This window comes from Geotrypetes seraphini, chromosome 12 (genome assembly GCF_902459505.1).
Source record: "Geotrypetes seraphini chromosome 12, aGeoSer1.1, whole genome shotgun sequence".
Classification (NCBI taxonomy): Eukaryota; Metazoa; Chordata; class Amphibia; order Gymnophiona; family Dermophiidae; genus Geotrypetes; species Geotrypetes seraphini.
The window spans coordinates 107,945,203-107,958,623 of NC_047095.1; the positions used below are offsets into that span (position 1 = coordinate 107,945,203).

The window sequence follows — 13,421 nt, forward strand, 5'->3', positions numbered from 1 at the left end:
TCCTGCTGGCACCCCCAAAACAATCCCCAGCAGGAGAGGCCTTAGGGATCTGGCCAATTGGAGTCTTAGGCCACTCCCAGTATATCCCAGAATGAACTGGGAAGGAGATCTAAGACTCTGGGTGGCCCAGGTGCCCAAAGCCCCTCCCATGGGCCAATCATGGTCTTAGGTCCTTCCCCATTGCATCCCAAGATGCACCGGGAAGGGGACAGCCCACCATTCTGAATAGGTGGGCCTGCTGGCCAAAAAGAGTAGGCATCCCTATGGCCAGCCTTGCAGATAAAGGTATGGGGGTGTTCATGGAGTCATGTGTTTGGGGGATGCCATCAGGAAGGAGTGGGCATCCCTCCTGCTGAGGATGTTAGGGGGTGCTGGCAAGAGGGAGAAGGCATCCCTCCTGCCAGCTAACTTGCAGTGGGGTTAAGGTGTTCACTGACATGCCGTTCAGCTGTTTGTAGCAAGGGAATTCCCCTCTCCCCATCCTCCTCAAAGCCACAATTCTGTAACTGGTACTTTCAAATGATTGACAGGCAATCTGACTTGGGTGCCAGTTACAGAATCATAGCTTTGGGTTGTCCCTGTTACTCATCTGATGGGGAGGGGGGAATTCCCCTGCTGCGATTGACTGCTGTGGTCTAGTGGCAAAGATAGGTGGCTGAAATGTTGGTCTATATTTCAACCACCTATCTTGGCATGAATCACAGCTGGGTAACCGCTTTAGCCCACCTAATTCTACTTCTGGCACTGGCCACACCTACTTTGGCATTCTGCAGCATAAAGCAGTTACCTAGCCATGATTCCAGTGGCCATTTCAGCCACCTTTTATTTAGGCATTGGTAGGTGCTTCAACTGTCATTTCTCACTGCATTTTTCAGTTACATAGGCCTCGGCAGGGTGCCTACCGATGCCTACATTTAGGCACTGGTTATAGAATTTTCTCCTTAGGTTCCAAGCAGAATATAATTTTTTAAAAATAAATAAATAGCAAGACAATTAGCACTGAGGCTACTTCACAAGCTCTTTTTAGAGTTACTTGGTTTTAATTCAAATTTTTGTATGAAAATTTAGGCGTACAATCTGTGCTTAAAATTTTTGCAGGACATCAAAAAGAGAGGACTGGATGTGTTCCTCAAAGTTGCTTGTAAAATTATAGAATGAGGGACAAATTAGCCCCCTCTTTTACAAAAATGCGCTAACTTTTTAGCACGTGCTAAATATTAGCGCATGGTACATATGCGCTAAATGCTAAGGCGTGCATGTTATCCTATAGATGCGTTAGCAGTTAGCACATGCGTTGATTTAGTGTGCGCTAAATCCAGGCTAAAATGCTTAGCACGCCTTTGTAAAAGAGGGCCTAGATGTGAGGCTTTGCACTACATTGTCATTAGTGTGAATGGTCACATGCACATTTAGGTGCAGCTTCTGGAAGAATACATGACACTTATGTGAGTTTTTTCTGCATTGATATTTTAGGCACAGTACATAGAATTCAGTTCCATATGTCTTTTATACATATTTTAATACAAGTTCCTTGTTTGACAGATCTTTTTGTAAAATTCAGGTAGACTTGAATATGTCCTGAACTGGATGTCTCAATACTAGTAGAAACCCCCCCAATAATAATAATAACACTTAGTTTTTTTGGTTTAATGTCATTATAGATTTCTGAAAACACACTATTATGACTTCCTTGCCTTTGTGTCTACAGTGGAGGAAATTAACAATAGCTCAGAACTCTTACCCAACCTCACTCTAGGCTATCACATTTACGACTCGCTCAACAATCCCATCTTTATATTTCAACATGCCCTGAATATAATTTCAGGAATGAAAACCTTGATCCCTAATTACAGATGTGAAACATCTGGTACCCTTGCTGCTATAATTGAAGGTCTCCATGCTGAGGAATCAAGTCACATATTCGATATTCTCAGGATCTACCATTACCCACAGGTAAGGGACTTCTTTATTTTACTTTGTAGATTATCACTTTATCAATCCCGACAGAATATAGTTTCTAATTTTAGGCCCTCTTTTACAAAGGTGCGCTATGCGTTTTAGCGTGTGATTAGCGTTCGCTAAATCAACACGTGCGCTAAACACTAATGCATTAGCGTTTAGTGTGTGTTTAGTGTGCACTAATATTTAGCAAGCGCTAAAAAGCATAGCGCACCTTTGTAAAAGAGGGGGTTAGAGTGAAAATTAACAAACTGTGAAGCTCCAATACTACTACTATTGATCACTTCTATAGCACTGAAAGGCATACATAGTGCTATACATTTGACATTTAATAGATGGGGGGTCTACTTTGGGTTTGCTTACCTCCTAAGTCTAGGTTTGCTAGCCTCCTAACATGAGTTTGTTAGTAGGAATTCAGCCTGTGAGAGAAGCTAAAGTACATAGGGAAGGGGTAAAACGCGGACCTCACAGACCTTACGGACCTCGCGGATCTAAAACCACAAGTCCTTAAAAATCCGAGGTCCATGCATTGACAAGTCCGCCTTCGCTTTCCCTGCAGCTCAGCTCAGACCCCCGGCTCCCTCTCGGACCTCACGGATCTGAACTGCATGTCACATCCTTAAAAATCCGAGATCTGCGCCACTTTTGAGGTCCGGGCCACTTTTAGTCTCTGGCTCTGACAGAGCTCTTTGACAATTTAACTCTGACGAATTCTAGCATAGGGAGGGAAAAGCATTAGGTTCCGTCAGAGTTAAATTGTCATAGAGCTCTGTCAGAGTCACAGACTAAAAGTGGCACGGACCTCAAAAGTGGCGCAGACCTCGGATTTTTAAGGATGTGATTTGCAGTTCAGATCCGTGAGGTCCGTGAGGGAGCCAGGGGCCTGAGCTGAGCTGCAGGGAAAGCGAAGGCGGACTTGTCAATGCACGGACCTCGGATTTTTAAGGAAGTGCGGTTTTAGATCCATGAGGTCTGTAAGGTACGTGAGGTCCGCGTTTTACCCCTTCCCAAGTACATGTAACATCTGCATAGGGAGCATGAAAAGCATTCCTGGCTTTCCTAATTAAAGAATGTGGATTTGTGAAGAAGCACTGCTGTAAGATTTACAAACTGTAAGTGTCCATTCTTATCCTAAATTGATATTTTAAAAAAAACCTGTTTAAGGAACACGGAGACCAGGCTTCATATTATTTAAACTACAAGCCCAAAGAGTAAAACTGCTCTTGATCAAGATCAAGGCAGTCAGGGAAGCCAAACTTCAAACAGAGGAAGATCTAGCACGGAACATTAAAAAAGGGGACAAATCCTTCTTCAGGTACATTAGCGACAGGAAGAGAAACAAAAATGGAATAGAACGCCTTAGGAAATCAGATGGAAACTACGCAGAATCTGATACTGCCAAAGCAGAACTGCTAAACGAATACTTCTGCTCAGTATTCACCTGTGAAGCACCGGGAGATGGTCCGCAACTACAAATAAGAAACAGCCAAAATGACCTGTTTCGTGATTACGAGTTTACACCTAGTAATGTCTACCACGAACTTTCAAGACTCAAAGTAGACAAAGCTATGGGGCCAGACAATCTACACCCCAGGGTACTCAGAGAGCTGAGTGAAGTTCTGGCTAAACCAATATCCGTACTCTTCAATCTTTCCATGCGCACGGGAATAGTACCCCTAGACTGGAAAACAGCTAACGTAATTCCACTCCACAAAAAGGGCTGCAGAACGGAGACAGGAAATTACAGACCGGTGAGTCTTACATCCATAGTGTGCAAACTCATGGAAACACTGATCAAACAGGAACTTGACAAAATTCTAGATGAAGAAAATCTACGTGATCCACATCAACACGGATTCACCAGGGGAAGGTCCTGCCAATCTAATCTGATTGACTTCTTTGATTGGGTGACCAGTCATCTGGATGCCGGTGAGTCCCTTGACGTGATATACTTGGACTTCAGCAAAGCTTTTGATAGCGTTCCACACCGCAGGCTGTTGAACAAACTAAAATCGATGGGATTAGGGGATACATTCACAACATGGGTAAGGGATTGGCTAGATGGTAGGCTTCAAAGGGTGATGGTAAATGGTACCCCCTCCAAAACGTCAGCAGTGATGAGTGGAGTACCTCAGGGCTCCGTCTTAGGGCCGATTCTATTCAATTTATTCATAGGAGATTTGACCCAAGGACTTAGAGGAAAAGTATCACTGTTTGCTGACGATGCCAAACTATGCAACATAGTTGGCAAAAGCAGTGTGCCTGACTTTATGACGCAGGACCTAAGACAGCTTGAACAGTGGTCATCAACTTGGCAGCTGGGCTTTAATGCTAAAAAATGTAAAGTAATGCACCTAGGCAAAAAAAATCCACACAGAACTTACACACTAAATGGTGAAACCTTGTCCAGGACCACGGTGGAACGTGACTTAGGAGTGATCATTAGCGACGATATGAAGGCTGCCAATCAGGTAGAGAAGGCATCATCCAAGGCAAGACAAATGATGGGCTGTATCCGTAGGGGTTTTGTCAGCAGAAAACCTGAAGTCATAATGCCGCTGTACAGATCCATGGTGAGACCTCATCTTGAGTATTGTGTTCAATTCTGGAGACCACACTACCGAAAAGATGTGTTGAGAATTGAGTCGATTCAGCGAATGGCTACCAGGATGGTTTTGGGGCTCAGGGAACTCACGTATGAAGAAAGGTTAAAAAAACTCCGGATGTACTCACTGGAGGAGCGAAGAGAGAGAGGGGACATGATTGAGACCTTTAAGTATATTACTGGGCGTATAGAGGTGAAAGATGATATCTTCAGTCTTACAGGGCCCTCAGTAACCAGAGGACACTCGCTGAAAATCAGGGGAGGGAAATTTCAGGGTGATGCGAGGAAGTACTTCTTCACTGAAAGGGTGGTAGATCATTGGAACGAGCTGCCTCAGAGGGTGATTGAGGCCAGCAGCGTGTTAGAGTTCAAGAGAAAATGGGATATTCATGTGGGATCTCTAGGAGAGTAAGAATCAGGGAGTGGGTCATTGGTATGGGCAGACTCGATGGGCTATAGCCCTTTTCTGCCGTCAATTTCTATGTTTCTATGTTTCTATGTTTCTAAGACAGTAAAATTCAGATCAAGACAGTAAAATACTGGGGGTCCTTTCACTAAGGGGCAGTAATGGATATAGCACATGCTAATTTTTAGCATGCACTTAGGACTCCAGTGATTGGGAATTGTGTACTAGTGTCCTAAACAGAATCATGTCTGCCCTAATGGACTGATGCCTAACCCCCTAATCATCAAACCAGTGCCCATGGCACAGGCACCAGTTAGAGTATCGTGCCTTAGCCTGATCACAAAGATAGGTAGCTTAGCTGCCAATTTTTGCCGTGGGTCCCCTTGCCATCAGTTGATTGCAGCAAGGGAATTCCCTATCAGCTGAGCTAGCAGGACTTCCTGATGCTGCACTTTAGAGAGTTCTGCTGGCTAAACTGATCAGAAGATCTTTTAATTATTTTTATACCATTTATATTTTATGTGGTATTTACATTTGGCTCCTTTATCATATTTTTCTTCTGTTCCGGTTCCCAAGGTCACATGGAGCAGTGGGGGATTTGAACCAACAACCTCAGAGTGCTAAGGCTGTAGCTCTAACCACTGCACCACCCACTCAGCCATTAAATCATATGTCAGTTCCAAAGCCAAGCGTATATTCTCTTGATTCACAAGATGTCATCTCTCTAGGATAAATATAAAAAATGTACCTTCAACATTTGTCTAGTTTCTCTACTGTTTTCTATAAAAAACAATTTTGGCCTCTATGTTACTCAATCAAAGTACATGAAATATACTTAAATATACTTAATAAAAGGGATCCTTTTATTATAATGTGCTAACTGATTTAGCGTGCTCTAATATTTAGTGTGACCTAAATCGGTTAGCACACCTTAATAAAAGGACCCCTAAATCTTCTCTTTTTTTGGTCTAAAGAGAGCTCCTTTGCAAAACCAGGTCTTTTGAGCATTAGTTGGGCGTGAGTTAGGTGGATATGACTTAGGCATCATTTAGATGTGCTGGAGGCATCCGCATATAGGTCAATGGAGCTTCTATTTTTTTGCCATTTCAAAAAGTGTTGCCGTAAATGAAGAAGGACACAGTAGTACTCAAAAGAGTCCAGAGAAGAGCAACTAAGATGGTTAAGGGGTTGGAGGAACTGCTGTACAGTGAGAGATTAGAGAAACTGGACCTCTTTTCCCTTGAAAAGAGGAAACTGAGAGGGGAACATGATCAAAACATTCAAGATAATGAAGGGCATAGACTTAGTAGATAAAGACAGGTTGTTCACCCTCTCCAAGGTAGAGAGAACGAGAGGGCACTCTATAAAGTTAAAAGGGGATAGATTCCGTATAAAGGTATGGAAGTTCTTCTTCACCCAGAGAGTGGTGGAAACCTGGAATGCTCTTTTGGAGTCTGTCATAGGGGAAAACACCCTCCAGGGATTCAAGTTCCTGCTGAACAAGGACGTAGGCTGGTAGGGCGGGTCTTAGTTAGGTTGCTGGTCTTTGACCAGAGGGCCACTGCGTGAGTGGACTGCTGGGCATGATGGACCACTTGTCTGACCCAGCAGCGGCAGTTCTTATGTTCTATTATCTTGTGGGCCTAAGTTATGGCACCATTTGTTGAATTTCCTCCTTGGTGTAGAATGACTTTATTTGGAGGAGTAAGGAAGAGTGTTAGATGTTCTTGCAATGGCCTGCCAGTATACTCTGGTCCTGGTTCATGGCTCTAGCAATAAAAATAGCTGTTGCGGTATCCCTGCCCAGCAGCTGGGTAAAAAGGGGTTTCCTTACATATGTAACTCAAAATAATATATAAAAGAACAGTAAAAGAATTTAAAAGATCATTATATAAAAAATAAAAATCATGATTAATGCTAAAGTAATACATTTCAGCATATTAACTTATAAAACAGAGAGTCTAAACAAATGAAATATTGTAAATGCCTTACACATAAATATATCTCACATATGATAATAAATGTAATGATATTCCACAACCAGAACCTTCGGTAGGCCCATGTGCCTAAGGCCTGGCCCATAGGAGGGGCTTTAGGCAGCTGGGCCAATTATGGTTGGCTCAGATGCCTAAGGCCTCTCCTATGAGTAGGGCTTTAGGCACCTGTGCTAATCAGAACCTAGGTCCCTCCCTGGTGCATCCCATTCAGAGGAAGGCAAGCCTGCTGGCTGGATGGAAGGAGAACCCATCTAGCTGGCCATCTACTAAGGTTAGAGGGGTGTCTGGGGGTTAGAGGGGCCTGGAGGTGTGGAGGGGGGTCCAGGGGGTAGGAAGGTGGGCAGGCTGAAGGGGGATCAGGGGGGTTTGTGTCTGGCAGGAGGGATTGGGCACCCTCCTGCCGATAATCAATTGGGTGTTGAGGGGGTTATGTCTGGCAGGCAGAATTGGACCCCCTCCTGCTGGTAATCATGCGGGTGGGGGGGTTGTGTCTGGCTGGAGGGATTGGGCACTCTCCTGCTGGGGAGGTTCGGGGGGGATTGCAGAAGGAGATATCTGGAATCTCTTCTGTCGGGGAAAATTCAGGGTGATCGTGGCAGGGCAACTCTTCTGCTGGGGAAAGTTTAGAGGGATTGTGGTAGGAGAGATTAGGTATCTCTCCTGCCATGATCGTTACCGGTGTGGGGGAATTGGTTGCCTGGGCCGCTAAGCTGATCACAGCAGCTGCGATCAGCTCAGCGGCCCGATTTAGAACTTATACCTGCTTTGAATTGGTCTAAGTCAGTGGTCTCAAACTCAAACCCTTTGCGGGGCCACATTTTAGATTTGTAGGTACTTGGTAGGCCGCAGAAAAAATAATTCATGTCTTATTAAAGAAATGACAATTTTGCATGAGGTAAAACTCTTTATAGTTTATAAAACTTTCCTTTATCAGTTAAAAGGAAAGATATATAAACTATAAAGAGTTTTACCTCATGCAAAATTGTCATTTCTTTAATAAGACATTAACTATTTTTTTTCTGCGGCCCTCACATTTAAAGTTTAATATCTTTTCTTTCTCAAAACTTGCACATTTCAATCACTATATTGAAAATAAAATCATTTTCCCTACCTTTGTTGTCTGGTGACTTTATTTTTCTGTGCTTTCAACTATGTTTCCAGGGCCTTCTTGTTCTTTGACTGTTTTTCTCTCCGTCTTCACTTTCTGCCTTGCATCCATCTTTGGCATTAACTTAAGGTTCAATTTTTCTGCTTTCTTTTCAAAATCTATGTTTCCATGTCTTACCTTCCCTTCCTATCTCTCTCTTCTTCTGTCCTATTTCCATGGTCTGGCATCTCTTTCCTTCCTTTCTCTCCCTCCCTCCTTCCTTCCTTTCCCCTGGTCTGGCATCTGTCTCCTACCCTTCCCCCATGCCCTGGCATCTCTCCATCCCCCTCCATGGTCTGATATCTCCTTTCCTTCCCTCCCTCCCATGAACTTGGCTTCTCTTGTTCCTCTTCTCTCCCTTCTCCTTCCTTCCCTCTCTTTCCCCAATTGTGTGCAGCAGCAACAGAAGCAACATTTCCCTTCCTCCTTTCCTGTGCAGGAGAGGCATTTCTCTTCCCCTTTCCCTCCCTCTCCCTGTACAGCAGCAGCAGCATTTCCCTAGGGTCCCCCTTTCCTATGTAGCAGAAGCATTTCTCTTTCCCCTCCCCTTCTGTTCTCTTCCTTGTGGAGCAGCAGCTTGTCTGGCCAGCTCGTTCCATTCAAAGCCACGGGTGGCGGATCCTTGCGAGATCCGCGCCTGCGTCTGAAGCCTCTCTGATGTTGTGACGTCAGAGAGGCTTCCGATGCAGGAGTGGATAGCGCGAGGAGCCGCCAACCCGTGGCTTTGAATGCGTCCATAGGATATCATGCACACATTAGTGTTTAGTGCATGTTTATCGCTTGCTAATATTTACCACGTGCTATTAAGCATAGTGCACCGTAGTAAAAGTGGGGGTAAATATATGAATAATCACAAAAAGTGTAAAAGGTGATGTGGATAGCATAGAATGCAGAGACAGAATTATATAAATAAAATAGCTAACTCATGCAATCACATAAACACAGAGGGCTCCCTCTTCTAAAAAGGTGCTCTAAGCTTTTTAGTGCGCTAAGTGTTTTTACACATGTTTAGCATGTGCTAAATCAATGCGTTGCATCCATAGGATAACATGCATGTGTTAGCGTTTAGCATGTGCTTAGTGCGCGCTAATGTTTAGCGTGCACTAAAAAGCGTGAGCGTACCTTTGTAAAAGAGGGGTTTAGTAAAACAGGGGGGGGAGAGATCAAGTCCAATAAATTTCTAGTTAAAATTCCATTTTTAAATATATAAAGTAATATATTCATTTAAATGTAACGTCAATAGAAATGGTGATGGGATTATTTCTCTCCACAGATCAGTTTCAAATCACAGAATCTTTTTATGAGTGATGCTCTTAAGTTTCCTTATTTCTACCGGACTGTTCCCAGTGAGCTCCATCTCTGTGCTGGGATCCTTAGGTTACTAAAGCATTTCGACTGGACCTGGGTTGGTATCCTTGCAAGTGAAGGTGACGGCAGTGCCAGGGCTGTCCAGATTCTGAAAGAAGGTATTGAACAGAACGATGGTTGCATTGAATTCATAGAAACCTTCCCTCAAACCGTTTTGATACCAACAGAAAAGAAGGATATAATTAGTGACATTATTCATTCATCATCAGCTAGTGTGATCATTATCTATTGTAACAGAGAATATATTGGGAATATGTACTGGGACATGGATATACCTGGCATAGTATGGATCACCACAGCGGAATGGGATTTTCCATCAACCTATTCACAGGTGTCTGGCATGAAGAATAATACTTTGGCATTCACAATAGCAAAGAAGAATATTCCAACTATCTTAAAATTTATTCAGGAGGTCAATTCTACCCTATTTCCTCGTAATGTATTTACCAAGAGCTGGTGGAAAGGCCTGTGTAACAGCCAATGCCCCCAAAGTATCAGAAGATCCTGCAGCACTGACGAATTATCGAACTCACACTGTATCTTCAAATACTTTGGAAGCAGTTATAGTATATACAACGCTGTGTACGCCCTGGCACATGCTTTGCATGGCCTGGTCATGTCAGACTCTGCACAAAATATCACATGGAGTAAAGAAAGTCAGGAAGTTTCAGATTATTTGCCATGGAAGGTACGTGTAACATCACTTTTAGATAAATTCTAAGGCCCTCTCTTACAAAGGCGCACTAAGCATTTTAGCGCGTGATTAGCATGCGCTAAATCAATGTGCGCGTTAAACGCTAATGTGTCAGTAGGATAACATGCACGCATCAGCGTTTAGCATGTATTTAGTATACATTAATAATTAGTGTGCATTAAAAAGCATAGCGCCCCTTTGTAAAAGAGGGGGGTAAGTATAATTAATAATGCATTCGGTATTGCTATATTCTGTATATAGTGAGTGCCATTGAAAGCACTGAGATAACAATATGGCCCTCTTTTACTAAGGTGCGTAAACCAATTAGCACATGCTATTCGAAACGCATGCATGTTAGTCTATGGACGGATTAGCGGTTAGCGTGCGCTAATCACACATTCAAACGCTTAGCGTGCCTTTGTAAAAGAAGGAGTTAGTAAAAGATATTGTATATGTATGGTCAAATATTCAAAGCAATTTAATGTAATGTAATGTAATGTAATTTATTTCTTATATACCGCTACATCCGTTAGGTTCTAAGCGGTTTACAGAAAATATACATTAAGATTAGAAATAAGAAAGGTACTTGAAAAATTCCCTTACTGTCCCGAAGGCTCACAATCTAACTAAAGTACCTGGAGGGTAATAGAGAAGTGAAAAGTAGAGTTAGAGGAAAAATAAAAATAAAATAAACATTTTAACAAGACAGCTAAGATAAAGTTCTGTGTTGTTTAAATTGCTTGTTTGGGGCTAACCACAAATATTCATCTGCACTTAACTAGTTAGTGATGCAACCAGTAACTTGTGGGTGTTATAGAGCAGATCAGCACTTATGCAAAATTCAGACCTTAGTCACATAAATTGGGCCTTCTAAAAAAGCAGTCCTATCACTGAATGAAATTAATTGCTAAACTCATAAAGGGGCATAATCAAAAGTGTGCCTAAGTCTGAAGTTGAACGTTTTGTGCAAGACTTCCACAAAACCAGTAGGAAAAATATCCATTTATAAAGCTGCCAAACATCTATCTTTTAAGTTTGAAAATGAGCCAGGTATAAGTTTTGATCTTTAGGACATCAACCTTTTTTTCCCCATTTACAAAAATAAAAATGTCCACATGAAAAACGTACAAAAGCAAGTTTTCTAGACGTACCCACAAACTACCTTGTCTGATTGCAGCAAAAGGATTCCTCATCAGCTGAACTAGTTTTGGGAATTCCTGTTGGCTCAGCTGATGGGGATTTCCATTACCAGGATCAGCTGAGCGGCAGAGCCCTACACCCTTCCCCCTGAAATCCCCATATCCTCCTGTCATCCTGGACCTCCCCAAAAAACCCTAACATTCCCTGAAATCCCCGCCATCCCCCTGTCACTCCCTGTCACCTCTGCTCCCTCCCCTACATCTCCCCAATATTCCTGGACCCCCCTCCCACATCCCCGGATTCCCCATACTTTCAGATATGAAAATGTCAGAAGGGAAGCTTACTCACTCCTGCCTACAGGGCTGTGTGCTGCAAATGAAGGGGCTATTTTGAGCCAATCAGGGACTTTGGCCTCTACTGCATCCCAAGATTCATTGGGAGGGGGAAGCATTGTCATTTGCAGCATGCAACCCTGCAGGCAGGAGGGAGTGAGCTTCCCTCCTGCCATTTTTTCATCTGAAAGTACGGGGAATCTGGGGATGTGGGATGGGGTCCATGAATATTGGGGGTATGTGGGGGAGGGACAGAGATGTAAGGGAATGACAGAGATGTTGGGGATTTCAGGGGGATGTCAGGGGATGTCGGGGAGTTCCAGAATAGCAGGAGTATGTCAGAGATTTCAAGGGGATGGCAGGGATTTAATGGAGAGGGGTGTAGGGATCCATGTCTCAGCTGATGCTGGCAGGGGGAATCCCTGTCTGATGGGCCAAAAGGAACCCCCTTAAACTAGCTCAGCTGATGGGAAACCTATGGGTTTTTGCTCTTTGGGTAATAGGAGGGAGTTGTGACCACTGGGGGTGGTCATGCCTTAAATCCTCCAGTGGTCTTGTCAGTTTGAGCACCTTTGTGGATCTTATCCCCTCTTTTACGAAGGTGCGCTACCCGATTAGTGTGCACTAAACGCTAACGTGTCCATAGACTAACATGCACGCGTTAGCATTTAGCGCGCGCTAATCGGTTAGCGCACCCTAGTAAAAGAGGGCCTTAGATGCAACTCAAATAGGTCTAACTAAGTTCCCTCTAGGAAAGCTTTGATTATGGCTGTGGTACGTCCAGATTGAAACCTGCCCGATTCCAACCCATAAAACACCTATGCTGCACATCCAGAAAGTTGTTTTTTTATTATCAACACTTGGACGTCCCTGCTATTAGGATGTTGAAGTGCCAACTTAGGCTCATTTTTGACGTTTTAAAGTTTTGATTATGAGCCTCTTAAGGTTTAGTTGCAAAATACAAATAGATATTTAGGGCTCATAGTAACATATAGTAACATAGTAACAAAGTAGATGAAGGCATATAAAGACCCGAATGGTCCATCCAGTTTGCCCAAGTACTCCATCAAAACCTACCCAGCCCATCTATACCCTCCCAGTCATTGAAGCCCTCTCCAGCCCATCCTCCCCCAAACGGCCATATACAGACCATGCAAGTCTGCCCAGGACTGGCCTTAGTTCAATATTTAATATTATTTTCTGATTCTAGATCCTCTGTGTTCATCCCATGCTTCTTTGAACTCAGTCACCATTTTCCTCTCCACCACCTCTCTCGGGAGTGCATTCCAGGCATCCACCTCTCCGTAAAGTAGAATTTTCTAACATTCCTCTTGAATCTACCACCCCTCAACCTCAAATTATGCCCTCTGGTTTTACCATTTTCTTTTCTCTGGAAAAGATTTTTTTCTACGTTAATACCTTTCAACATCTGAATGTCTGAATCATATCTCCCCTGTCCCTCCTTTCAACTAGGGTATATATATTCAGGGCTTCCAGTCTCTCCTCAAGCCTCCTATCATTTTTGTCAACCTTTTCTGGACCACTTCAAGTCTTCTTACATCCTTTGCCAGATACTGTCTCCAAAACTGAACACAATACTCCAAGTGGGGCCTCACCAATGACCTGTACAAGGGCATCAACACCTTCTTCCTTCTACTTGCTACACCTCTCTTTATAGAGCCCAGCATCCTTTAGATCTTTGGACACTATCACCCCAAGGTCCCTCTCCCCGTCCGTGCATATCAGCTTCTCACCTCCCAGCACCTTCCGATT

At 43.4% G+C, this 13,421-nt stretch overlaps 1 protein-coding gene across 1 annotated transcript in view; it reads left to right on the forward strand.

Annotated features, from left to right (window-relative positions):
• The first annotated feature begins 263 nt into the window (after positions 1 to 263).
• Positions 264 to 13,421, forward strand: part of LOC117346269 (vomeronasal type-2 receptor 116-like) — a 63,538-nt gene continuing 50,380 nt past the window's right edge. The window contains exons 1-3 of the mRNA XM_033915669.1: positions 264 to 285; positions 1,709 to 1,953; positions 9,388 to 10,170. Coding sequence (XP_033771560.1) covers positions 264 to 285; positions 1,709 to 1,953; positions 9,388 to 10,170 — 1,050 coding nt within the window. The remainder of the gene's footprint in view (positions 286 to 1,708; positions 1,954 to 9,387; positions 10,171 to 13,421) is intronic.